The 25,766-nt window shown below is 45.1% G+C and overlaps 2 protein-coding genes across 2 annotated transcripts in view; both read left to right on the forward strand.

Annotated features, from left to right (window-relative positions):
* The first annotated feature begins 749 nt into the window (after positions 1-749).
* LOC144178517 (beta-secretase-like) lies at positions 750-18,941 on the forward strand. Its single transcript, XM_077706432.1, has 11 exons — positions 750-1,008; positions 1,149-1,405; positions 3,243-3,331; positions 4,544-4,754; positions 5,062-5,169; positions 5,680-5,802; positions 5,891-5,986; positions 7,035-7,172; positions 8,403-8,478; positions 10,430-10,564; positions 16,295-18,941. The coding sequence occupies exons 2-11, from the start codon at positions 1,196-1,198 to the stop codon at positions 16,483-16,485; spliced, it is 1,377 nt and encodes a 458-aa protein (XP_077562558.1). The 5' UTR covers positions 750-1,008; positions 1,149-1,195; the 3' UTR covers positions 16,486-18,941.
* A 5,068-nt stretch (positions 18,942-24,009) lies between these two features.
* Positions 24,010-25,766, forward strand: part of LOC144178518 (protein maelstrom homolog) — a 44,112-nt gene continuing 42,355 nt past the window's right edge. The window contains exons 1-2 of the mRNA XM_077706433.1: positions 24,010-24,217; positions 24,920-25,030. Of these exons, the coding sequence (XP_077562559.1) occupies positions 24,104-24,217; positions 24,920-25,030 (225 nt within the window). The 5' untranslated portion in view covers positions 24,010-24,103. The remainder of the gene's footprint in view (positions 24,218-24,919; positions 25,031-25,766) is intronic.

Here is a 25,766-nt window from a genome sequence, read left to right on the forward strand (position 1 = left end):
GTGCAGAGAACGCAATGCAATATGCATACACCAGTGGCTGATCTAAATATATGCTAGTGCGGGAGACAACGGCATGTTTATGACACTAAAAATCAGCATTGCAAGGGGTTTTGGGTATGTCACAGCGAGTCAAAACTGCACTGAAAAAAAAACAACAAAAAACAGCGAGACACAAAACTACAGAAATTATTCCCTACTACTGCATTAGCATTCCCGCGCCGGTAATTCTCTTCATTTGGAGTTCATTCTTCGCGCAATTACCTCTATTTACGCTTTTATGGCGATCACACGTCTAAAGTGCGCCAATTATGCATTTTTGTGCAATGCAGGCACCACACGGTTGGGGCTATGGGCTACTCGGCAAAGATTGCTCACGCAATAATATAAAATGCATGCGGTGCGGCTTCGACGTAACACGGCACTGAAGGGAGCATAGAAGTATGAAATATATGAGAAGGCTCTTAAACGAAACGACGGTCGGGCAGATCAGCAGAATGAACAGTGCGCGCCATGCAGCTACCGCGAGCCGGATTCCTCGGGCTCGTGCAATGCGCTGCAGCACGTCGTCTGCTTCACTCCAACGGTGCCTCTGCGTTCAGTGCTCCTAGCGGCAGCGGCGCGCTTCGGGGACCGCTTTTCGCGGCTGCTTTTCATGGCTTTGCCGCATGATTTGCCGTCTAGCCACCCTACCCATGATTTTTACGGATAGACGAAAGATCAACAATTTCACAAAAATATTACGTTGTTTAGCGACGGTATACCGTTGGTTAAAGTGTCAATCTTTTTTATTTTTAAAATTTTGTTAGTGTCAATACTACCTGAAGCCACACGCGAGGCGGCGACGCGACCTTGCCACACATTTGGCAATCGACAGCGTTTTTCGGCGTGTGAGCCCTCGGAGGCAATTTCGTCTTCCTTCGCTGGCAAGTTTTGTAATTCATGCAGCGCTCGAGATCGATCGGAAGAACCGTACTACCGGATCATTGCTACGGATCATGCATAGATGTAGTGAGTTTTTTTTTTAGCACCATCTGTGCGTCGTGTTGAGTTGCTTGCGCGTTGCCCACGTCTCCCGTGAGCCACCTTGAAAAGTTTTGCCGGTTATCAACTGCAGTGTCGTTGATTCTGCTGCGGTGTTGCCTTTTCAGGTTGAAACTCCGTCCATCTTCCTACCCAATGTTGGATCACGGATCAAATGCGCGCAATTTTTTCCCCTGTAGCGCTTGTTGTCCATCTGCTCGTCTTTAGCATCTTCCGGAGCAGCGCAGAGGATGGTGTCATCACATTTCCGGTTCAGCTTGCCGTGCACACGGCCAATTTCACAAGCGTAGACGGAAATGTTGTCGAAGGAGCCGTTGCCGAAGGTTTCACTGCCAGAGTCAATCTCGGAACGCCGCCGCAACAGGTACTTGCTGCTGGTGTCACTCAAATTTGGTGTTCTTATGCGCATGTTTGAAAACTGTGTGGCCGCGGTTGTTGATTTTTACTAAACCATTCCCTACAAAATTAATCAAAAACCAATTGACCGCCTTCGTTGTAGACGTAATGAAAGTCATTCCTTTTGCGACCTGCGGGCTAAACGATCTCGCTGCCGGCCAAGTCTGTTAATGCAGAATGGTCCCGCTTCTCATCAGCCATAGGTGCAGCAGGGCTTGTAAATAAACATTTTGCATTTAAAACCCTCGAAGGTTGGCTGTAACTTCTATAAAACAACGTTTGCTTCCATAAGGTGCTGGGTTTAATCTTCATTTCACCACCGCCATCAGCGAGACATGTTCACACGTTGCGGTGTGATGCTGAAGCATCCTGTCAAATGCAGTAGAGAACGACGTTTTAGCCAGCCAGTGCACCATAGCGCAGATTGAGTGTCGCGATAACAGCAGTGAACCGGTTGATTTTCCGCCGAGTTGGATGTTGGCGGATAAGACCTCAATAAAGACTGATCGCAGTGAGCTGGCCATTAAGCTAGCCATGTGTACTATGATGGCAGGCCCGTTCACACTGGCTATGGCAGTGACAAAAGCAACACAATGTCTGTTGCCCTCGTCGTGGCAGCAAAAATTGGTCAAGACGAAATGACGAGAGCCACAGAAATTGCGTCGCTTTTGTCGCTGCCATAGCAAGTGTGAACGGGCCTTAATGCTGAATGTTCAAAGTAATGGCACCACTGGGTTAACATTCACGGTCACTCTGAATCCGCTTGTTGTATGTCAGAAGTCGCCGAAAAATTACGTGTGACCTAGCAAGAGCTGATAAGTGAATCTTGACTAATTTAGTGTTTTCATCCATCTACAATGGTCCCATGTCCATACGAAGAAAATTTCAGTTATAAAATATATGACCTGGGACTACTCGGCAGGGCCAATCTTGTTGGACCTGCACCAATTGCATGCTACAGTCACCAATCAATTTTCCAAAGTGCTCAACAATTTAGATGTTATTGCTGGAACTGTATAATAACATATCGATGTGTTTTTGGACTGCTTGATTGTTTGGGCACTTTCATTGTCCTTGTCAGGCCTGAAAAATTGTTCATTGACTGTAACAAATCACTTCTAAAGGGCCTTCTAACATCACAAATTGCCCTCGATGAAAATTTAAAACAAGTTCAGAAGGCGAAATGGCCGCGTCCTACAACCAAATGGTAATGTTGCGAGCCAACCACACGAGTACTGTCATCAAAGCTGCTGCTAACCCGCCGCGGTGGCTCAGCGGAAAAGGCGTTCTGCTGCTGAGCACGAGGACATGGGGTTGATTCCTGGCCGCCGCGGCCGCTTTTCTGATGGAGGCAAAAAGCAAAAACGCCCCTGTGTACGAGATTTCGGCACACGTTAAGACTCTCAGGTGGTCAAAATTAATCCGGTGTCCTCCACCATGACACACCTCATCGCCTGCATCGCGTTGGCGTGTTAAATCCTACAATCAATCAATCAATCAAAGCTGCTGTTAAAAACTGGAATCCGAAAAGGTGGTTTGAGTGCAATGAAGCTGGTACTTCTTTCAGGGTAGAGGGATGGAAATGCTGCGACGGTTAAGGTGCGTGTATTCTAGGGTCTGGTGGTTTCAGTGCAAGTCGTGCATGTGCAGGCATAGTGACACTATGGCGTTGTGCTCACGGGAACAGCACTGTGGCCTTGTGAGGCTGCACGTTTGTTCAGCGTATAGAAAAACTATAGGCAGACTTCCGATATCCCTGTCTGCTCACGTGTTTTGCACTGCACTATTTCATTTTTCCCTTCCAGATAAGTTTGTACATCGACACTGGAAGCAGTGACATCGCTGTGGCATCGTATGATGAGAGCAATTTGACCACGCATTTTTTTACAAGCAGGTAAGCATAGTAGCTTAAACAAAATCGCGAAAAAAGTAGTCTGCACGAAAACTTATTGTCATTGGCCATGAGTATGCCCGCTTTGTTTACCTCCTCAGTCATTTGCAAGTGTCTGCACTGTTTCAGGCCTCTCTGTCAAATCAAGTGCTGTTAAATTCATCAGCCCACCGAGTTGCTTGTCGCCTAGCAACAGCACACCTTGCAAGCATTAGTGGTAGGGATTAAGCAAAGTGATCTGTATAAGGCCAAGTTCTTTGGTTTCACTGTACAGTCGAACCTTGTTATAACGAAATAGTATAGGGACAGCAAATTAGTTTGTTATATCCGATATTCATTATAACAGTAGAGGTAAAAATCAGCTTGACAATCTGGCTCGCGCAAAAATACATAATACAAAAATGCATTTTTTAGGCTTCCAACCCACTATAAACACGGTAGCCCTTACCTTTCTCCTTGTTGCATTTCAAGCTGAATGAGCTGGAACATGAGTACGTGAAATTGCAACAAAACAAGGTACACTTGACAAAACAGGCTTGAGTCTTTATTTATTTGATGAAGGATGTGATCTTCATCTGGTGGCTGCTCACAGCACTGAGCAGGATGGAGTTTTACACAGTGTCCACGAACAAAAGGGCCTTTATACTTATGCAGTTTCAGATGCTGGAGGGTTTTTCCAAGTAGCTTCTCAGCCGCCTGGTCAAATATTTCTCCTTTATATTCGATATCGCGTGCGGCTCACGGTTTCAGCTTCGTTATAAAAGAAAACAAAGCGTGACCAACCAAAGATCGTATTTAGTTCGCTACAGCTGATTATTCGCTATATCAGTGTTTGTTATAACAAGGTTCAACTATACTTGTTTGGCTGTCAGCCCGCAGTGGTAGTCTTGTAATCTCACAGGTTTAGCTGAGGGAGGGTGATGAGGTTGCACCCATTTCTTTGCATTCTGTCTTGTTATTGCAAAATGCCTTACCCACAGTGACTTCATACTTAGGTAGTGCCAGAGTAGCAAAAATGCTTTGTTTTAATCAAAGACCCCAAGTTGAAACCCTTGCTGGTGGTCAGTTTTTTCTCTCAGATTTCTTTCGAAAACACGCAACCATTATAAAACTGGAAATATGACTGCATTACCTGTTTGCTTCTCTTCCATTAACGCTGTGCTGTCTATGTAACCCCCTCGGGTGCTCACTCCGCAAGCATGCATTCTTGCCCAGGTCATCATCGTACGTGGCCAGCAATGAAGCGGTATCAAAGAAGTTTGTCGAAGGCCGGTACAATGGCACTGTCGGCAGCGACATTCTGCACGACCTGGCAACGACGTCCTTTCAAGTCCCGGTCATCGCCATCACCTCCTCACAAGACATGTTTCCAGCCCGATCAAAGTGGCAGGGCCTGTGGGGCCTGGCCTTCCCACATCTCACTGTGGTGAGCTCATTCGTTTTGAAAACTCGAGCCAGTTTTTAGCTGACGTTATGTATCAGCTCATAATGAGCCAGTAAATGTTTCGTGGCAGGATGGTATTTGTAGTGAAGTGTTTCCTTTGTTTTGATGTTTCTTTGTTATGTTATTTTGTAAATAATTTGTAGCTGTGCCAAATGTCAGCCTAGCTGGAAATATGTGCAATACTGTTAGTGTTCAAGCTCTCTTTCATCACAAACATTTTTTATCGAGATTAAAATGCTTTGTACTTATTAATAGTGTAAAATGGTCTTCATATTCTTTCTTGTTTCAGCAAAAGAGTTTTATGGAGGCCCTGAGTGCGGAAAAAGGCATCAATCACTTTCTGCTAGCGTTTTGTGACCGGCATGAAATGGACTCGACACAAAATTTCGGCGTGCTGGTAAGTGTCTTTCTTTATTGTCTTGCAGAATGACTGCTCTTGAACACATAGGAAAGAAAGGCAATGGTTCACACTTTATTTTGCAGCTCTACATCAAATGTGCTGTGAAAATACTGATGCCAAGCTTTATTGCTTAATTACTGGTAACCACTTGTGTGGTTCCAAACTGCATTCGTGCATGAACGCTGAGAAAAAAAAAAAAACTCAAATGACTGCATTTATTGTTATAATTGTTGTAGTAGTGCCATGTCATCAGTAATTTATGATGATTACCGGGAGGCACTCACTTTATGTATTGGTACGAGGGTTGGTACTATAATGATCCTGTTCTATATGTTGCATACCTCTTGTGCGGTCATGAAAGCAAACTACACAGGGACAGCTCACATAGGAGCGCTTTGCATTTAAAGCAGCATGCACAACTGAAAACGGGAGTAGCATGTGGACTCGACTAGCTGCCTGAATGAAATATCCTTTTTTTTTTTTTCTCATCGCACTTTTTTTGTGCAGAGCTTCAACGGAAAGATTCCAGAGGGAATGTTCTTCACTCCAGTATTCATGCCGACCTACTTTTCAGTCTATGTGGCAAACATCCGGGTTGGCTCTAATGAGTGGCCTGGATCATGCAACGAGGTACGTGGTGTTTTATAGTATGTGCCGTTGCTAAAGATGGAAATGCATCAGGGTGGCCTATATATCTTTTCCCTCATTACGCTTACAGCTGAACAGTCTACCTGTGATAATCGACACTGGAACTACAGACCTGAAGCTGCCCCATGCCGTCTTCGACTGGATGTTCGACGTTCTTTGCACCCAGGTTGCTTTGCTTTGCTGTGCAGTCTTCCTTTGCACTGACCGTGTATTCTTAGCTGTCTAATGACTTTAGAAGTTTGCCTCATCGGCTACAGCATGGATGAAAGGTGAAATAACTTGTGGCCGTTTATTTATTTATTTTTTTTCCCCAAGATGCATTTGTGGATCGGAAACCGCAATGCGCGCCATACTTCAACTGCCCCATGATTGCAACCCCCTTTAAAAAAAGAAAACATAAGCACGCCTCAATTCTAAGCCGTGTCACTTCATTTCAGGGTTTAAGATAAGAGAAAGTAACAGGTGTCTGTCTAATGGTGACAGGGTGTCAGTTTGACCTTCAGAGCGAACAGGGTGGCAGGGATGGAGGGAGAAAGAAGAGGAGGGAGGTGCAAGCGGAGGGCTGAAGGTCATTCAGTTCCTCAACACGAATCCTTCACGCAACTGGGAGAATGCGAAATGCATCAATTGCATCTCAGCGACAGTCGTTGAAAATGGGTCCTGTCTAATTATTTTTTTTTAAACGACCTCATTGGGCTGCTTATCGTGTCTGTGCAATCGGTGCGGTGCTTAAGATGGGACACTGCTCTTAAAACACCTTCTTTTAATTTTCAAGTAAACCCTGTGAAACTTGTCAGTCTTGCTGCTTTTTTCCTGCTGATTTCAAATATGCCATTATTTTTTTAGTCAGTCACTTAGTTCCCAAAATAATTATAGATAATTAGCCATTTTTGGAGGAACAATAGACAGAACAGTGTTAGTCACAAAACTAATCTTTATATTTTCCAATACTATGAACCCTGGTGAATGCAATAAATGGAGCTTTTTTTTTTATACACCGCTTGGAATTAATTTTACAGCTCATTAAACTTTTATGGCACCAGCGGCAAGGTACCATTTCAAATGCCCATTTCAAACACCAAAGTTTAATGAGCTGTAAAATTAGTTCCAAGTGGTGCGTCAAAAAAAAAAAAGTCGTCAGGCAATTGCACAGCTATCAGATTGAATAATTTTCCACAAATCTTCTCCTTATTTATGATATTCACCCCTTACAGGGAAAGTACAATCTGTCAAGAAACTTGGATACAGTTTACTGCCTTGAGGACGGGTTCCTGGTCAGCGATTTTCCACCTCTGGAAATTTTTCTGCCAGACACCAAGGGCGAGATTTTTGTATTGAAGGTCCCACCTGAGGTAAGCTTAATCATTGGTGACCGCCCGTCTGTTGCATCCCATCTGCAAGTGACGGTGGAGTTTGATTGGAAGCTATTGCTTTTGTCGGCGCTGTGATACCATCACACATAAGCCCTGTGTGAATCGTAACCTTCGCTGTCAAAGCAAATACAAAGCAAAGAGAACGATGATTTTGTTCCAGAGGTTTCGAAGCAAAGAATATGTTTGCAAATTGAGGTAATAACATTGTGATTTCCCAGGAGGGCAACAGCTGTGCCAATTTGGCCATTTTGATACAATTCCATATTTTTGAGCCAAGCTGTGCCATGGTGCACCAACACGCTCTACTAGGTGCAAAATTTCTCGGTTTCACGAACTTTAGCGGGGAATAAAGGACATGCTGGCAACATTCCTGAGGTTCATATATCATCCAATCCAGTAGCGTAGACAGCGCTTTACATACGCATTCCATAGCACATGCCACCTATGCCATCTATGCCTCCTCTAGTTCACTAGCAAAGAGACGATGAAGGGACGTTAGTTTACTGTAGTACTGTACCTATGCCGAAACTAAAGTTGCTCTAAAGCATACGAAGGGACTTCAGTGCAGACAAGTGCTTTGCCTGCCACTGGTACTATATCCGATGAAAACATTCTCCTTTGGATGTTGTTATTGTACTGTGTGGTCAAGCGTTCTTGCACGAAGTGTTATTAATACGTACCCATTTTGAATCAGTACAGAATTTCTTAAAAGTTCTGTTGAAAATGGCAATGGCAATATGGTTGTGGTGTAGCTATTGCACTAGGTTAAATACAGTTGTGAGCATTTTGTCTGTAGGCCATGCATAGAGACAAAATGCAAATTTTATGCTCACCCTGGTGTTTAATTCTTGTGTAAAAGTTTAAAATATGGGCTGTCAGCTTCACAAGAGCTGTGATTGCAATAACTGAAACATAAATGCTTTATTACAGTGTTGGTGGACAATTCAAAGAAAAAAAAAAGTTTGTAGCACGACAGTGCCCCCCCCCCCCAAAAAAAAAAAAACTCTCAGCGCCAGTCTTTTAATCTTAATCCAGATCATTCAGTTACTTAAACCACTCCCCCCCGTGCTATTGTCCAAGCAAACTTTCATTGCATTTATGTCTGCTTTAAGAGAGCTGTAGTTCAGGCAGGGCCGCAACATTGCGGCAATGACAGGAACGATTTGCAGGCGTTTACGCAATCCGCATTTTCTGTGAACTCTTCTCCAGGTTTACTTTCAAGAGGTCACTCTGAAACGGGGCGACAATGCCTGTTACAAGCTTGGAATGAGTCCTTCATCCTTAGGTGAGCTTCTCAGAATTCAGTAGTGTTTTGTGGCATGCATTCCAGGTCGATCATTCGCGATCGCGTGCTCTCACTTTTGCCACGCGACCTTGCAACTCATGACACTTTACCAGTTGTCGTCCTTGCATGATACCTCTTTACTCGGGGTTTGTGTCAGTTTGTCAAAAACACAGGCATCGGGAGTGCAATATGCAAGAGTGGTTTGTGGAGGTAATTACAGTCATCACATGGAGATAAAGAGTTCTAGTACTGGTTAGAAGGACTAACGCGTGGCAAGTTTAAATGGAGCGAATGGCAGTTAACCAAATCCACTGATTGGTGTCATTACTTGAGCTGACATGGACCAGGCCAGTGTGCTTTAAATACTGTACTGCTCAATACAGGCATAACGCGTGATTTTTAAAAACGAGACATCCTTTGCTTGGTATGAAGGCTGCTGGAGAGATCTAAGCGATTATGAATGGTTAACTGCGAACCAGGAAAAGACATAGTGGCGAGTTGTAAATATTGCGTAGTTACTAGGGTCGCCACCCTTACCCGAAAAAAAAAAAACAGTAAAAAAGGGCTTTTGGGGGGGAGTTGGGAGGAGATGTGGTGTATAGAAAGTTAATTTTTTGTTGAAAAAAAGACTTTCCTTTTTTTTCTACTTTTTTTTTCCCACCTTTACGGTACTGCCCTTCGAGACCCAACCTAGTGCAGCGGCGATTCAAAGCACAGAGATTATATTTTTTGTGCAGGACTTGCTGGCTAGCGGCATTTCGTTGTCTTGTTCCTCTTATGGTTCCCCTCCGTATCAGGGAGCACGCTCACCTGCATATTTTCACTGCTCACGTGTCTTTGCACAGCTTGTCGACACATATTTATCATTGTAGTTGCTGAATTGACGCTTATAAAGCACAAAACAAAAATTGCGGCATGATGTCCAGAAAACCAGCCAATGATGGCCAGTTTTAGGTATGGTCTGGCAACCTGCCCGCTGTCTAAAGAAACAACTGGGCCGGTCATAACCCGGGCAGGTGGCAAGCCTTGTAATTACAGCCCTACTGTAATGTGAATTTGAGGTACATGGTGATGTCTGGTAAATTAAATGCGCATAGTCGTGGGATTCCACAAAACCGCGGCCCATTTGAAATAGGCGGGTATTAAGCGGGGACACTGGTCTTGAGGGAATTTTTGCTGCTTTTTAGCCTATGTGCCTGAGATTTACACATTACATGTATTTTAACATCCAGAGCACAAATATGCAGTCAGTTTTGCATATATGTCATGTAAGTTCAGAGTTGTGCAACATGTTATGCCATACTGTTTCGAGCAATTTTTTCATTATCTGCTTATGAAATACTCGAATACTTTTTATCCCTTTGTGATCTAGAAGGACCAGGGAGCGCAACTATACCACTGCAGTAATTCTAGCATTGCTTCTGCAATTGCTGTAAACTTATTAAAAGGCAGATCATCATTTACCGAAATTTTCATAAAACGAACTCACAAAAAATTGTGCTAGCAAGAACATATTCATATTCTTGTTGTTTTATTGCACTGGTTAGTTCATAAGCTTCCAATTGCAGCAAAAATGATACAAATCTAACGAGTGCATCCCAAGATATTGTACCCAAAAGTTGACCTTGCGGAAAAAAAGTTGGTCCTGAGAAAACAAGGCACAAAGTTTGGAAACATAGGCGAAAATACTCACTTGGGCAACTTCAAAGGGCGACGGCTTTGTAAATATTTATGGTACAGCTATAATATTTTGCAGGTACATCCTTTGGGACCTGTAGACTGCAAATAAAATTAATACAGAAAATAAATATTTTGGCAAATTTTCGGTCCGCAAGACCAGTGCTCCCCCTTAATAAGAAGCCTTAATGCCTCCATGTTTGCGAACTGCAGCAAATATTTTGTTGCCTGTAAGCAACTTGAAGATTACACGCACATGTGACTTCACTTGCAGGCACTGTGATTGGCTTCAGCATCATCAGAGGCCTGACCACGGTTTTTGACCTGGGGAGCAGGAGTGTTGGATTCTCTCCTCTAGAATGCAATGGAAAAGATGTGATAATCAGGCATGCTGACAAGAACTTTTCAGGTAAGCAGATCAGCCTTGTGCTTTGTTTTTGTAAGTGGTCTCACCTGAGCTTACTGCATGCAAATTTGAGAGGGAAGAAAGAATTCAATATTAGAATGTAATATTACAAATCTTGAATAGAAGGCGCTGGAAATTATTAGTGTACTTGTGACAGCACGTAATTACCAGCTTTTTTCTGGTTAGGCAGCAACAAGTTTCCCATACTAGACACTTTTTTTCCAGATTTTAAGAAGTTTCACAGTGAAACCTCACAATATGTCCACTAAGCACGAAAGCAATTTGAATTATTTATTGTAGCTGGATGACAGTACCTCAGGTATTAGTCCTGAGTACCTGACAGTACTTGAGGTGTATTAGTCTATTGTCTTTGGAGCATGATTAACGAATGACAGTAATGAAAAACAGTTACATGATAAGTGTTGTTTGCACTTTATTTTTATTTCTCATCTAATCAGACAGAATCAGACAGGAACATCAATAATCATGCAACCAAGTTCCCAAACATCCCGCCGAATAACCGATTACGTTTTGTGCAATTACCGTATTTATTCGAAAATAGGTCGAGCACGAATATAGGTCGACCCCCTAAAAATTGAAGTCGCCGAAAAAAAAAAATAATATATTCGATTATAGGTCGACCCATACTTTAAAAAAAAAAACTTTAGGAAACTTTTTAAAACTCCCATTTATTTACAACGCGGTCACCTCACTGGTCGGAGCCACACACTGCGTCGTCGTCGGAACTTGCGCCGCATGCGCCGCAGTTCATTACCCACCCCCACCCCCGACTGGCTTCGAAGGCTGAACGGCCAATCCCGCCTCGCAGCGCTAACTGTTGAACTTTGGTCTGAATATCTTCGCAGGACACTCGGTGTCCTTTCGCACGCTCCTCTTCCACGTGCAGCCGGAGTTCTTTCTCGAGAGCATCGTGCCTCCCACCACGAAACGCACGACGCAGTCCCCTACAAGCAAAAAGTTCGTCCCGCTGTTTCCGCCATCCCCTGATCAGCTTTTCATTAACGACTAACTCTCGCTGAGCGGCGCAGTTGTTCAAGTTCTCAGCAAACAGGATCACCCGGCGCTTAAAGTCCGACGTGACATCGCGAAATGCGCACGAGAAAAACGTTGTGTGCGGAAATCACAACGAAGCAAACTCAAAGAAAGTGCATGAAACGGAGAACGGGAGATAGTAGAGACAGCGAGCGAAGCAGGCAACGCCATTCCGTTCACGAGGCGGCTACGCTAGGTGGCGAAAGTCACCTTTACCCCCACCTCGCGCTAGCCGCTACCGCGGCTCCGAAGTCACCAAGCCAAGCCAATCTGGCTCTCTAGCCAGTACGTAAGCTCGCTCGTGCGGTTCGGCCGCAAGTAATGCGCGATAGCCAGCAGTGACTGTGGGTGGTTTTCTTACGCTGATTGTTTTGTTATTTTTTCCTTTATTTTCTTGCCTGTCTTTGTTCTAGATGCTCCGCGCTGCCGCCTCAAATTGAGGAGCGCCGGGAGCGACGGAGAAACGGATCGCTCGGTGCGGTCGCCATTCTTGATCACGACTATAGGTCGAGGTTCTTCGGTCATGATTATAGGTCGACCCTCAATTTTTAAGCACATTTTCGGAAAAAAAAGGTCGACCTATATTCGAATAAATACGGTAGTGTTTTCACGTTCAAATCACCCAGGTCTTTCTCTCCCATTGCACTGTTATTGCACTGAGACAGTTGCACTGTCCCAGTACAATAACATTTTTTACGAAATTGCACTCTCTGTGAGCCAGTTGCTTCATTTAACCAGCACAAAATTTTTTTGAGCAACGTTCTACATTTTCATAAACATCTCATTGGGCCTGTTGTCATTTTCTCTGCTACTTCATCAACCTAGAAGTCTTACGGAGCTTCTTACATGACTCTCTCCTTATCACCTGCATGTTTCTGAGGAACTTGAATAAAGTGTTAATAATCAGCATGAAACTTCAGACAAAATAGACAAAATACAAGTTTGTTTTATCCAAAAGGTTTCGTGTTTTATAGCGTCCCCACTCCCCAGCGCTTGCGTGGCAGCAAATGATGCCGTATTCACTTAGAAATTACTCAATTCAGGTTGAAATATTGATTCTCCCGCGAAATCGTGTGCTTTGGTGTCGTCTACAATGAAGTCGTAACGGCCCGTATACAAACAAACTTCCAATGCGCCATTTGGCTCTGCAGCCTTGCTTGCCGTCAAACCTCCCAGATTGCGCTAGCATAGTCAGCACTCTGTCGTTGCTTTGTTTTTGACAGTATTTACACCTGGCTTGTTTTTGTTATGGTAGAAAGTAGTCTCTTCGTGAAACATGGAGTATGCTTGGCAAACAGGGTCACGTTGGGCAACGTCGCTTACGCCAGTCGGCCAGCGTTGTATAAGACAACTCAAAGCGTCGGACTGCTTTGCAGCTAAAACAAGCATAGTGTGCCCACTTCAAACAGCAGTGCACATCAGTACTTCTATGTTTACATGTATTTTCGTAACTTTTGTTGTTTACCGCACCATTCTTACTGCTGTAAAATGGATATGCATTGCATTTAGGAGCAAATTGCTCGTTCGGCAAGCTTATAAGCTCAGCCTAAATTGCGTTTGCTTTTGGTCCAGCTTCAGCCAATCGCACAGCTGGGCTCATATGACTTCATAGGTTCTGTTGTGGGAAAAGAGCTAGTGGGTCGCATGGCCATTTCCTTTTTTTCTAATTACATAGCTTATTTGAGTGAAGAGTACGTTAAAAGTAGTGTCAGTATGATTCTAACGAGGCAACCTTTCGAAAGAACCAAACTTGTGTTATGTGTTCGTGGCTCCTTTAAGAATCTTGCAGGGCAAACACCCACCTCCGCTAATTTTGCTGCACTAATTTTTGCAACTAACAATATGCAGAGAGAAAAATCAACAGATAAGAAAACATCACTCACATGGGAGCCCTTATGTTGCCGTATACAGTAGACTCCCGTTAAGACCAGCTCGAAGGGACCGTAAAAATTTGTTTGTATTATCAGAAATTTGTCTGAAGCGGAGGTTTTTCGCATTGTGGACGTCACAAGAGAGCAAAAATGTTGCTCGTCTTAACCATAGTGTTCATCTTAACAGAGTTCGTCTTAACGGAGTCCACTGTGTTGCCATATTTAGAAAAGACGCTTCGCAATCATTCCTGCTCGTTGCAAAAAGCGAGTCTAGCTGTAGAGTTTTTGATGTCACGAGCTTGTCGTCACTGGCAGAAAATGCTCACAATGACAATGAATTGTGACGTAAGTAAAGTGTATATTTAGGGTTCTTCGTTTTTGGGTCTTATATTCTTTTAAATTGGGGGACAAAAATTGAGTGCTATTTTCCAGACTGATAATTGGGGAGAAGTCAGGTTTTTTTGTAAAACCATTCCGAAAATCAAGTTATTTTGGGCTAAGTCTACAGATGTAATAAGTAAAACACAAAGTTTGTTTCAGAAGGTATCACGAGCTTCTTAACTTTAACACGTTAAAATTGATGTTTATTCAAGCTGGTAATCGAGGGGATATCATGGTTTTCTAGTACCTAAATACTCTTCAAAATTTGGCATTTGTTTGGAAATGAATGAGAAATGAGGACAGTGAAGAGCGTTGAAAACTTCTAAGAAACGAAACATTTTATTCATGAAGAGTTGGTCATCGATTTTTCGCTCATCCTTGTTTACATACATTATCACCTGCATGCGCAACGTGTTGGCCTCCATTCGAGACGTGTCTGATCGTTGGACGTATCCCAACTGGAAGAAAGTTCTCTCGACAACACAGCTTCCATTAGCTGGGCACAACAATGTCAGTGCAGCATTTCCAGCAAGTACTGGTTGATAACTGCAGACTGTCGGTGCACAATTGTGCAGATCGCTACTTTGAAAAGGTCCATTCCGGGAGAAGTCGGGTTTGACCCGATTCTCCTGAAATATGTTCGGGATGCAAAAATCGAGTAAAATTGGGCGAAAATGAACAGCTTTGTGCATATTCTACAGTCATGAACAAATGCAATGCTGACGTGGAATTATGTACTGTAGCACAATTTCTTATGTAGCACAATAGCACAATTCCTTTCCATGTAGGTGAGGTTGTCACATGGCTCCATATCAGTAACAAAGTTTTAAAATGTGACTTTCCAAATATATTACAACTGCGTCATTATATGATTTCCATGAGCCATAGTCTTGAAATTTGCGTGTTTTGGTTTGTATTTTTGGGTTCACTTTTCATTAGTCCGTGGCTGTGCATTGTGGTGCATTGTCGCACTGCAATCATGGGTCATCACGACAAAACCCGTATTGTCATTGTCATCAGAGTCGTCGTATGTTGGCAAAGAGGCCAGATGAATACTCTTCCCGAATGCTGCACTATGAACAGTGTTTAAGAGTAAAAGCGGAGTGGGTTTTCATGTGAGTGAACACACCTGTCGCTCGTGTCATCACATTTGGTATTCTTACCAATTTTTTCAGAACAAAAACTTTCAGCAATTTTTTTTTTTTTTGCAGCGAAGCTGTATATGTCAGCATATGTCTGTGTACAAAGTTGCGTTGACGAGAAATTTTGAACCTTGCGGCAAAGCCAATTTTTTGGTGAATGTTCTGTGGCTGTCAATTTAATGTAGGGGACTTGAAAAAGTTATACTGAAAAGGACCACTAGGATGACTCTATCATCACGTTGGGTTTCATTTACATCTCATAATTAGATTGTCCACAGTGGAGCTGTAAACATTATAGAACTACAATCTGCTGTCAACACATGGCCATCTCTGGAGAAACTATGATTACAAAAAAATGGCTGTAACTCTTGTTTTATTCAAACTATCCCAAAAGAAATTATGTGACGCATAGCCGCTAAGATGACTAGCATTACACCAGATTTCTTCTACTTTTCAGAATTGCATAGTTCACAGCAAAGTTGTATATGTTGCAGAATTCCCACCTGCCGTCAATATATCGGCTTCTACTGGAGGAAAACAGCCTCGCGTCTGTCCGCTAGAATAGAATCACTACGTAACAGGGGTTAACAAGGTGTACTGTTAGACGAGTTGGTAATTCATTTTAAAAATAGCTACAGCGCGAATATAAACAAGTACACAGAAAGACGACAAGACGAGTGCCGAATTTCTTTTTTAATGCCTACACGTCATCAGCGCTGATGACGGGATGAGCGCTGATGGGTTCCTAGCCTTGGATTGCAAATCTTGCGGGTGCAAACCTCAGTTTGACATGTGCGAGGTGATAGGAAGAAGCGGAAACCAAGCTACGCGAGAAATAATTGAAGCACACAGAATTCAGACAGGGTTGTAAATGTCTGAGCCGGGCATCAATCACCTTGTCCCAAAAAGAGATTAATTTCCTAACCAACACGTGCTGTACAGCAGGTATGACTTGACTTAGTGTCTGTGTAGATTGTGCCTAGTGCGTGAATGCGTGTTGATGAGGTGGTGTACTATCGGAGATTATACGTATTTTTTTTTTTAGTTGTTGTTCTGGTTGTAATTTTTATTTTTATTTATTGACTAATTAATTTTTAGGGGTGTTAACATGAAGTGTGCGTCTAAAAGGTGCAAGATTTCTCTTATTAAATTCAGTTGGAAGTCAGCACTCGTCCCGTCATCTTTCTGTGTCCTTGTTTATTTTCGCGCTGTATTTATTTTTTTAAAAGAAAGTAACAAGGGTGTTCTGTGTGTGGTTGCGGCATCTTTGTTGCGCTCTTCTTTAGGTCATTCGTGTGTCTGGGACCTGCCGGCGATGGGCGGCAAGACGTGGACCGTCTTCCAGTACGTCATCCTCTTCATCTGCCTCATGTGCGCCGCTCCGACCCTCATCATTGGACTCATGTGGCTCAAGAGGAGGATACACCTTTACAAAGCGAGAAGCGCACCGGACGGCGTCGGACTTGTTGAGTTTTAGCCACTTAGTATACGTTCGCGTTTTGTTTTACAGGCGGTCGATTCGTCTTAACAGTGCCATCCTTTAGAGTTTTGTATTTTTTACGCGTTTTATGTCTTTAGGTTGTGTGTATAGACGTTTTTAATTGAGGTTTTAACCAAACGTGTTTTTTGAACATTTAGATACGTATATGCTTAACGAAAACAAGGTATTATATTATTGAGACTGTGTGTCTGTGTGTGTGTGTTTCTTTTTTTTGCACCCAACTCGCATTTCATTTTATATCTGCAGCAATCCAGCCCACGCAAGGCGATATCAGAGTCCAATGCTTCTCTGGTCATGAAACTCCCGGCCAATTTTGTATGTGGACAAAGGCTACCGCGAGTGGCGCCACCGCAGATCGGAGGGCATCGGGCAGCCGCCGCTGTTTTGTAGCCTCACCGGCAGGCAGGAACGCAGTAGCAGCATGCCCGTTCGCACCAAATTTTTTCACTGCTCACAAAACGATAAGTCCATTTGAGCGGCCCACGTCACGTAAAGCGAAAGCGCACTGCTGATAAAGCGGCGAGCGTCTGGTTTATCTTACTCCGTAATCCGTTCCCTGCCAAACGCGCTCTGACCACGCCCCCGGCTGCCCTCTGATCAACACCAGCTCCGCGGCAGCGTACGAAGCTCTCCCATTGTGTGATGGCGAAGTTTCATGGCCAGAAAGGCATTGGAGGACTCTGGCGATATATTTTGTTTTGCCAAGCGACTGGTTAAGTCTAGCTTAATCGTGGCCCCACAGGCCTGGTGCCTGTGGCCTTCTAAATTGCATCTGTGTATAATTGGGAAAATTCGCTGCTATTATTAGCCTTGATTAAAACGTTTTGTCCCAGGGCTTGTATTGCAGTGGACAGCATGCGTGAAGGGTGGCTTGAAACTGTGTGGCTTTTGTGCCTGTCCAGAGTCTTGTCTGGCTTCATGTTTCACTGTACTTTCATGGCATTACGTGTGAGAAGGTGTTTGCTTGGGTTGCTTAACAATGCAAGTAAATGCAAATGCAAAATGCAATTGCGTGTAAATGCAAGTCAAAACCCGTCCATACATTCCTCGCTGTCCCAATTCGAAATTGAGTGTTTAGAAATATTTGTGGATGACGGTATTTACCGCATTGCCACGAAGAACACAATGGAGCAGTTCAATTGGTAGTATTTATTGTTGAAACGTCGACAATTTCAGGCTTAAAAACATTGAATACCATGAAGCATTTAGAAACAAATTTCGACACATTTTAGACGAGGCCTTCTATGGCTGTGGTATCTCTTAAAATTCAGCCAAAATGGCTCGTGATTTCAACGCCTGTTTTTCACATTTGAATAGGGAGGGCTGCCCTTAGCGCAGAAAACGGCATAAAGTGTGGGCATTAAAAAATTGGGTTATGGCTAAGGAGGGCTGCAATTAACAGTGGTAGCCTGTTTTTTTGTTGACAGACATGTTTTAGGAGAATTGCTCTTACTAGATACACTTTAAGATGTGCTTTTGGTGGAATAATTTTAGCTGGAGTGTTTGTTGTCAGCCTATAACAGATGTGCCACAGGACAAACGTATGGTTTTGTGGAATGATATTAAGGGATGTAGTTCTACAATGTCTTTCTTTCTAGAAAAGGACACAAAGATGTGCTTTTGTGCTTCAACGCTGTTGTGGAATCTGCTTTGTTTGCATTCAGCTTTCCAACCGATTTTTCCATGAGGGTGTTGTACGTATTTTAAAATAAGCAAGTAAGTGCCGCGGCATTTAGCTAAATGGGCCATAAAATGCGGTCTTCATGCAAAACTTACACGTAAATTAGTGTTGTTTGATCGGTGATGCTCTAATACCCTGTACGTGACAAAAACTGTAGTAAAGAACACATGATCAAAGAACCTAAGCTTCCAGTGCTTGCATGGCACAACCAAACTGACACTTTCAACTATTCTTTTTTGCCTAAACTAATGCTTTCAACAACTCCTTTTTACCTGCAGCCATTACAGATTGGAATAACCTGCCTAAATGCATATACAACGAACACAACTCCATAGAGTTTAAACAGCTAATTACAAATCATTTGTTAGCAGATTTGTAATTGTTTCAGTTTCTTTTATGTACAATAAAACGTGGTAACAAGAGACGCTTGGTTATAAGAGACATTTGAATGAAAACTGTGAGGTTGGTTTTTCTGTGTTTGCCATGATAGCAACATCGCATACAAGGGACCTTGGTTACAAAAGACATGTTTTTCAGGTCCCTTGAGTGTCTCTTGTAACGAGGTATATTTATTTCCCTCAGTTGACAGTGTTTGGTCATGTACCTCATCCCTGTTTATGCCCTGTACCATTGACAATCATATGCCTGTTGAATCATGTACTTGCCTCTCCCCTTCTGTAACACCCCGCAAGGGGCCTTTAAGGGCACAATAAATGATGATGATGATGATGATGAGTGAGAAGACACACAAGCGCTGCTTCCTATCATTTTGATTGGAAATGTGGAGCACATTTGAGAGAGATTAAAAATGTAGCAGCAGCAAGATGCCCTCAGAACCAGAATGGTAGGGCTGTTGAACTACTGCAGAGGGCAGCACTCTCAACGCAGCACATGTTAACAGAGAGTGCCAAGCAGCCAGCAAGAATTAGGGCATCCCAAACTAGAGGACACCTCCTCCCAGGGCTGGTTTGCCCATTATTATGAAACTATGAGCTCGCGAATGAAATTTTTTTTTTTTTCTCTATCTCTCTCTGGGCATTTGCAATTGCTTCTCGTGGTACACGCACAGCGACAAGTACTGCAAAGTTTTGCAAGGCCTTAATTTCTGTGCGCGTTTTACCAATTTCCTTCAACTTGTGAAAAATAGCTTTTGTGAGAATTGCAAACAAAATATCAGACCCGCCGCGGCAGCTCGGTGGCTAAGGCGTTGTGCTGTTGACTTGAGGACGTGGGTTCGATTCCTGGCCATGGCGGCCGCTTTAATCCGGAGCCCTCCACTATGGCGCGCCTCATTGTCTGCGTTGCATTGGTGCATTAAACCCTACACTCAATCAATCAAACAAATAAAATATCAAACATTTTAAGCAGAAATATTGGATTGTTTAGGGTCTCTAACTGAAGGAAAGTAACCGGGAAGCAAATCCACAGACCTTGCACGCAGTAGCACAGCATCTTAACCACTTAGCACGGCTGGCTTGCCTACCCTGTCGCTTTTCTAGCATGTGCAGGCATATTATTAGGTTGTACAGTCTCGTAGCCAAGTCTGGCTTCCAAGAAAGTACACAAAAAATACCAGTAGCGTCGGTTCAACAATACAGAAATGAATGAAGCTTTCTTGGACGTTTTTTTTTATTTTTGTGCCCCACATTAATGGAAATTTAGTTGTACTTGGGAAGTATTTTGACACTTAAAATTTTAGGCTTGCAAATGATATTGTTTTAGTGTAACATTCCTTGTTCAGAGGAATTGGTCAGAACATGGACTACTGAAGGCAAGTGATTTATGTATTCATAACCTATGGACGCACACCTAAGTTCACTTATCTTGCTGAATCATGGACCCTTGTAAGCAGAGTGACCACTCAAACACTGAGTACAGTGACTACTCCAATGCCTGCTCATTCAGTGCAATTTTTCCAGAAGGGGCTCTTGCCTCTTTTTTTTCGCTTCGACTTGGCCATTGGTGCTGTTGAAATGGACAACAGGCATTCGAAAACAACAGTGTGATGGCCGTTTTCAGTTTTTTTTATCTTTGCAATCTGCTTACGAGAGATTAATGAGGAAAGATGATTATTTTGGAGAAAGTTCCACTTGACGTTGTTTAACAAATGGCTAAGCAGCAGTCGAGAACTGCAGATAAAGATGTGGTAATTAGCTGGTGCCTGTCGCGGCACGCGCTTTCCAATGGATGCCTGGTTCAGCCACTCATTGTTTGTGTGGTGTGCGCAAGTGGGCGTCCCTAGAGTTTTTCTGTATAGCTCTCGCAGGCATCCATATAGAGGTACTCTTCAAACTGTAGGTGTATAAAGGAACTCTAGGCATCTCTATTGCTTTAACTTCCCCACTCAAACTTGACACACAGCATGACAGGTAGACACTTAAAAAATATGGACTTTTAGGAGCACCACCTCACAAAGTCTGTACAAACCCTGTAAATTGTTCCTTATTGCTTTCGCAAAGCGAGGCTGCCGAGCGCGACATGGGGTAGATACAGAGGACCAGATATCCGACCAAATGGTATGGAAAAACCGTAGATAAAAGCGGGGCATGCACAACAGTTAAAAGATAAAGGCAGTAGACACGATGAATTGGGCGGAGACAGCGGGAATGAAAAAAAACTTTGGAGACCTACAGGAAAAAACAGCTTGAAATCTGGAAGGAAGGTTTCTATGGAAACATGCGAGGCAGTGCACTGATCTTTAATGCCTAGAACCACTAAATAAGCTACACTTTTAGTGGCGCTAGGGCAACCTTTATTTAGTGACACTAGGGTGCCCAAAAACGCTGACCTACAGGGGTAGCCGCAGGCAACAGGGTGAAGCATTTTCGGTGCTGTGGCAGGGATCAGGAAACTACGGCGTATTGTGATAGACTGCAGTGATATAGACGCTATTCGTTGAAAAGTTTAGCGGTCAATTTCTTCACTTGGCAATGCTGGAAACAGCCACAGACATGGCTGATGCGCCACGGACACGGCGCAGCTTGGGCGACTGCGGCCGCACGCCGAAGGAAAAAAAAACCACCGGTGTGCGTCATATGCTTTGTTCCAATCCGATTCTAAACGGTAGCGTCAACAGCGATGTTATTAATCGCACTCACATTGAACTCGAGGCAATACTTTGCGTTCGGAAGAGTTTGTAACGCGAAACACAGTCATGTGTTTCACAGTCGTGCTTAGCATGGACAAGTACCGCCATCCCGCGGAGCCCGACGTAATGAGTGACGGCGCACTCGCACGGTTGCATGGAGGAGGGGTGCCTGATCTGCGGGCCAAGCGCACAACGTCGCCTAGCAACAGACGCTTGGCCACAGATATGGTGGCGCACTCGTATGGTTGCCTGCATGCATTCCACACCATTGAATACTGGCTATATAGCTGGCGTGCAAAGATGTAAGCATAGCATAACTGAGGCTCTGGGATTCGGGGTGAGGGGACTTCTGAACTTTGGAGCCACCGAGGTGACGAAGAGGTGGCTCGAGTGAAGGTGGAAGAAAAGTAGGTAGGGACAAGTTCGAAAGCAGGAGAATTAAGTGAGCAGATGAAACATAGAACAGACGGGGGAGGGCCCTGCGGGGAGAAACATGTGCAAGTGTGGTATAAGGTGCTATGGGAGGTACGAAAATAGTCATTTTTCCAGTAGCGATCTGCGCATGCGTGGGCTGCCGGTCCGCCATTCTTGGCAGTAGCCCTGCGCCCCGGGGCGCCCTTTTGGGGAGGGAGCGGCTATGCTTCCTGAGGCTGCACGTTTTTATTTCCTCTTTTCGGACGGTTCGCAGTAAGTTCGTACGTGCACACAGAAAAGGCTTTCAAAAGAAAGGGGCAAAAATGTTTGAGGCTGACCACGCTGCGAGCACTTGGCTACCAGTGAGGGAGCAACGAAAATGAAATAAAGGGAAGAAAAAGGGCGCTTCGGCCACTGTAATTAGTCACGCGAGCGTGCGCCTGCTACCGTGACATTCATGTGAAAAGCACGGGTGACGGATGGGTGCGGGAGGGACTGCAGGACAAAAACTTCTCGCGCACAAGTAGTACCCCGAAAGCCAAAAAAAAACTCCCCCCACCTCCCCGAAGGGGATCGTGCGGAAATGCGAATGCATTGGGTGCACCGATGAGTGCGCTGCGGCAAGCAGTAACGGAGAGAGGCGTGCGCTCCACTGCATTTATATACATTTTCCGAGCGCAGCGAGCGGAGAGAGGGTACGCGGAGAGGAGAGAGAGACCCGCGCAACACGCCCGCCCCGCGCGCGAGCTCTCTCTCCCGCTGAGCTCCGCGATGCGAGCGCCCTCACACGCCCGAGCGCGCTCCTCCTCTCCAGTCACTCTCCGCTACTCCGCCCGAGCTCCGCGATGCGAGCGCCCTCACACGCCCGAACGCGCTCCTCCTCTCCCCTTGCCCTCCGCTACTCCCGCCCGAGCTACCACCTGCTCCGGTTGCTAGGCGCGCCACAGCTGTTGCTAGGGGCGAGGAGGAGCGCGGAGAGATAACACCTGCGGGCGCACGCCGACGGAGCACGACAACCCCCGACTAAGAAATGCATTCGCATTTACGACGACGACGACGACGAAGGCAGAACTACGAGGCGCGCGCTCACGTGCGCTCGCGCTGGAGGAATGCAGGCGCACGCCGACGGAGCACGACAACCCCCGACTAAGAAATGCATTCGCATTTAAAATTTTGGTGCGTGCCTTACAGCCAGTTTAGGTTCGCCGTCGCGCCGGTAGCAGGACTGGCAGGACCAATACTACAAAAAGGTCCATTGCAGTCTCCGGTGGAGGGAGATGAGGGAGCAAAGAATACACAAGTTGCTAAAGTTGGTTAGGAGTAGAACAAATCATTCAGCAAAACAGGCAAAACAGTTGTACCACAGAACAGGGAGGATTTTACCGACGCCCCGATGCAAAGGAAATACCTTATCATCTCGAGATGGGAACAGTGCGGACGCACACGCGAACATTTCCCCATGCACGCAATGTGGGATATATCTCTATTAGAGTGAACTAGAATATTGGATCTCTATGGTGTGATAGACATGGAGGAAGAAAAAGTTAGGAGACGGCATGACGTCACGCAGCTAGCCTTCGCAAGCCCAGCTCCGTTGAAGCCGCTCCCTCCGCCGTTTCTCTTTCTCAAGCCGCCGAAGTCGGCCCAGCACGTGACCTCCATGGTCGGGTGGGCCGGCGGCGGCGGTCTCTGACTCCGGCGCTTCTCTCGTGTTTGGTTGGCGGTAGCTTTTCCCCGTCCTTCCTGCATTTGTCTGCTCGGTGATCTCATGCTCGCGTGCGGGCAGGAGTGCCGCGTATGTGTGAGAGACAAAAGCCGTGGGAAAAAAACTAACATATATCAGGCTTCGCGACGACGGGCAGCAGAGTAGTTTCGAGCAGACGAAATTGAAGAGCTCGCGGCGGCGGCGCGATGAGGTCACGTGGTGCAGTGACGCCTGGGCCGACTTAGATTTTACTTTTTATGTATAGGCTTAACGTTTCTCCGGTAGCGCCGTCTCCTAACTTTTTCTTCCTCCATGGTGATAGAGCAACAGGAATGTGGCCGTTTTGGCAGGCAGAACACGCCGCCCGTTCACGACCAGTGGCGAATCTGGCGATGCCATAGAGTTCATACTAACTACTGGGCGATGCCGAAACAAGCTACGATGGCTACGATGTGTTCCAACAAGCTTTGTTTTCGTTGTCATTCGTCGTTTGGTTTTACACAAAAAGCTCCGGGGCATAATTAAAACATTTTAAATATAAAAATGCAGGACGTTTTATCAATCAGCCACCAGAGGGCTGTGACGTCAAAGTAAATACTTCATCATTCCCATCATTCCTTCACTTAGCGCCGGCATCGTATCGTAGCTCCTGCCGGCGCCGCGCGTCCGTGTTCTCTGCGTGTGCTCGAGTTCTCACACGAGCGTCATGGCACCCAAGAAGAAAGGACCGTTCTACTTTTTGATGAAGGAACTGCAAAGCGCCAGAAGGCCGCCGTGCAGTTTGGAAGATGTACGGCAGGAGGCGGCCGAAAAGTGGAACGTAAGCTGCTTTTCAGGATGCCGAACCGGCCAAATGGTCAAACCGCGTGCGAGTTCGTTTTGAGTTTTGTTGATGTTTAGAAGCGTCGTTAACTTGACGACCGGGTTTGTTCGGATTGTAAGAACCTTCTGTCAGTTTATTATTGAACCAATTTTTGTTCTGGTGAGTTACGAGGGCTAAGGTTGTTGTACTGAGCTTTCTGAGGACTTGGCTCATTATGTTGCAAAGCTCTATACAATTTTGGTAGCTAGAATTAACCGTAGTTGCACGTGCAGCGTTTGTCTGCGTTTGGAGCATTTCCTTCTTAACGTTGTCGCATGCGACTGGTGCGAGCTCAGACTTTCTAAGCTTTCTACTGTTTTTGTATCGTTGCAGGTAAAAGGGCTTGGGTTAAGTTCTGAAAGCCGCCCGTCATTTTTTTTTTTTTTTCTGTTACCAAAGCAGTAAACTTGTAGTGGCTGCCAAAGCTTTTCGAGAGTTCGGTTCATTGTGTTGAAGCAGTGTTCAATTTTGGCAGCTTGCGTTAACGCTACTGGCAGGTGCAGCGTTTGGCTGCGTCTCTGGACGCTGTCGCTTTGTGGCAGCCGCCAGCACGAACGCTGTCAAGGTTTTACTAAGCTCATTGGTTTTTAGTGTTCTTGGTTAAGTTGCGGCTGAAGCGCGTTAACTGGCGTCTAATGTGAACGCGTTCTCACCTCGTAGGTGTTAAGCGACGACGAGAAAGCCGTGTACGAGGCCATGGCCAAACAGTACAACGACCGAGGAAAAGGGGAGCTGCACAACAAGTTCACATCGGATGGACGACCGATTGCTGTGAGTACTGCATTGGCGAATGTCAGACGATACCCACAAAGAAAGGTGGGGCACGGCGTGAGACACGACCTTGAAGAAGTATACAAAATGTCCCAAGGGCTAGTTTTTGCGAGGTTTGCGACATGACATAATGCGAAGAGCACATATTCCGGCGGCTTCGCGAGGAGCCGAAAGAAACGACGCGCGGCGGTCAGGCTGCCATCTTGATCATTGAAAGGTAACACGCGAGAGCGCGCGGGTGTAACATAATACGCCCGTACAAACGAAGACGAAAGCGCAGACAGTGGGCTGCCGTGAATCGGGGAAGGGAGTGTCTAGCGTTCTGTCCAAACGGAACGCTTTCTCGTCCTGGGATTTGGTGTCGCGGTCGCGCCACTGCCTACGGGCGTCGGTCAGATTCTCCCGAGAGTTTTCTTTCTTTCTTTTTTTTTGTGGCCGTGGCTAGCGTTTTGTAATGGATATACTTAACGCCAGCTTTACAATTCGCGAGGTGAGAGCAGTCGGTCTTGACTTTTACTCAATTGGCTGAACAGCAACCGCTCACTGAAGCCAAGGCCGACGTAGCCATCGCTAGTTACGACCGGTCTGCTGTAATTATTACCGGTGGGTAATGATTAGCAGTGACTCTGTCTAGTCAGTGAGCGGAAGCGGTTTGGCCGGTTGGGTAAAAATCAAGACCGACTGCTCTCACTGAAATATTGTGAAGCGGGAGTTTGGTGGTGGTGGCTTGGCCGGA

This window comes from Haemaphysalis longicornis, unplaced genomic scaffold (assembly GCF_048455015.1).
Source record: "Haemaphysalis longicornis isolate Haplotype H1 unplaced genomic scaffold, Haemaphysalis longicornis Haplotype H1 scaffold_4, whole genome shotgun sequence".
Classification (NCBI taxonomy): Eukaryota; Metazoa; Arthropoda; class Arachnida; order Ixodida; family Ixodidae; genus Haemaphysalis; species Haemaphysalis longicornis.

Coding starts and splice junctions, on each gene's coding strand:
- LOC144178517 (XM_077706432.1), top strand. CDS start 1,196: ATGCGCGCAATTTTTTCCCCTGTAGCGCTTGTTGTCCATCTGCTCGTC. Junction 5,170..5,679: donor CACAAAATTTCGGCGTGCTG/GTAAGTGTCTTT, acceptor TTTTTTGTGCAG/AGCTTCAACGGAAAGATTCC. Junction 5,987..7,034: donor TCGACGTTCTTTGCACCCAG/GTTGCTTTGCTT, acceptor CACCCCTTACAG/GGAAAGTACAATCTGTCAAG.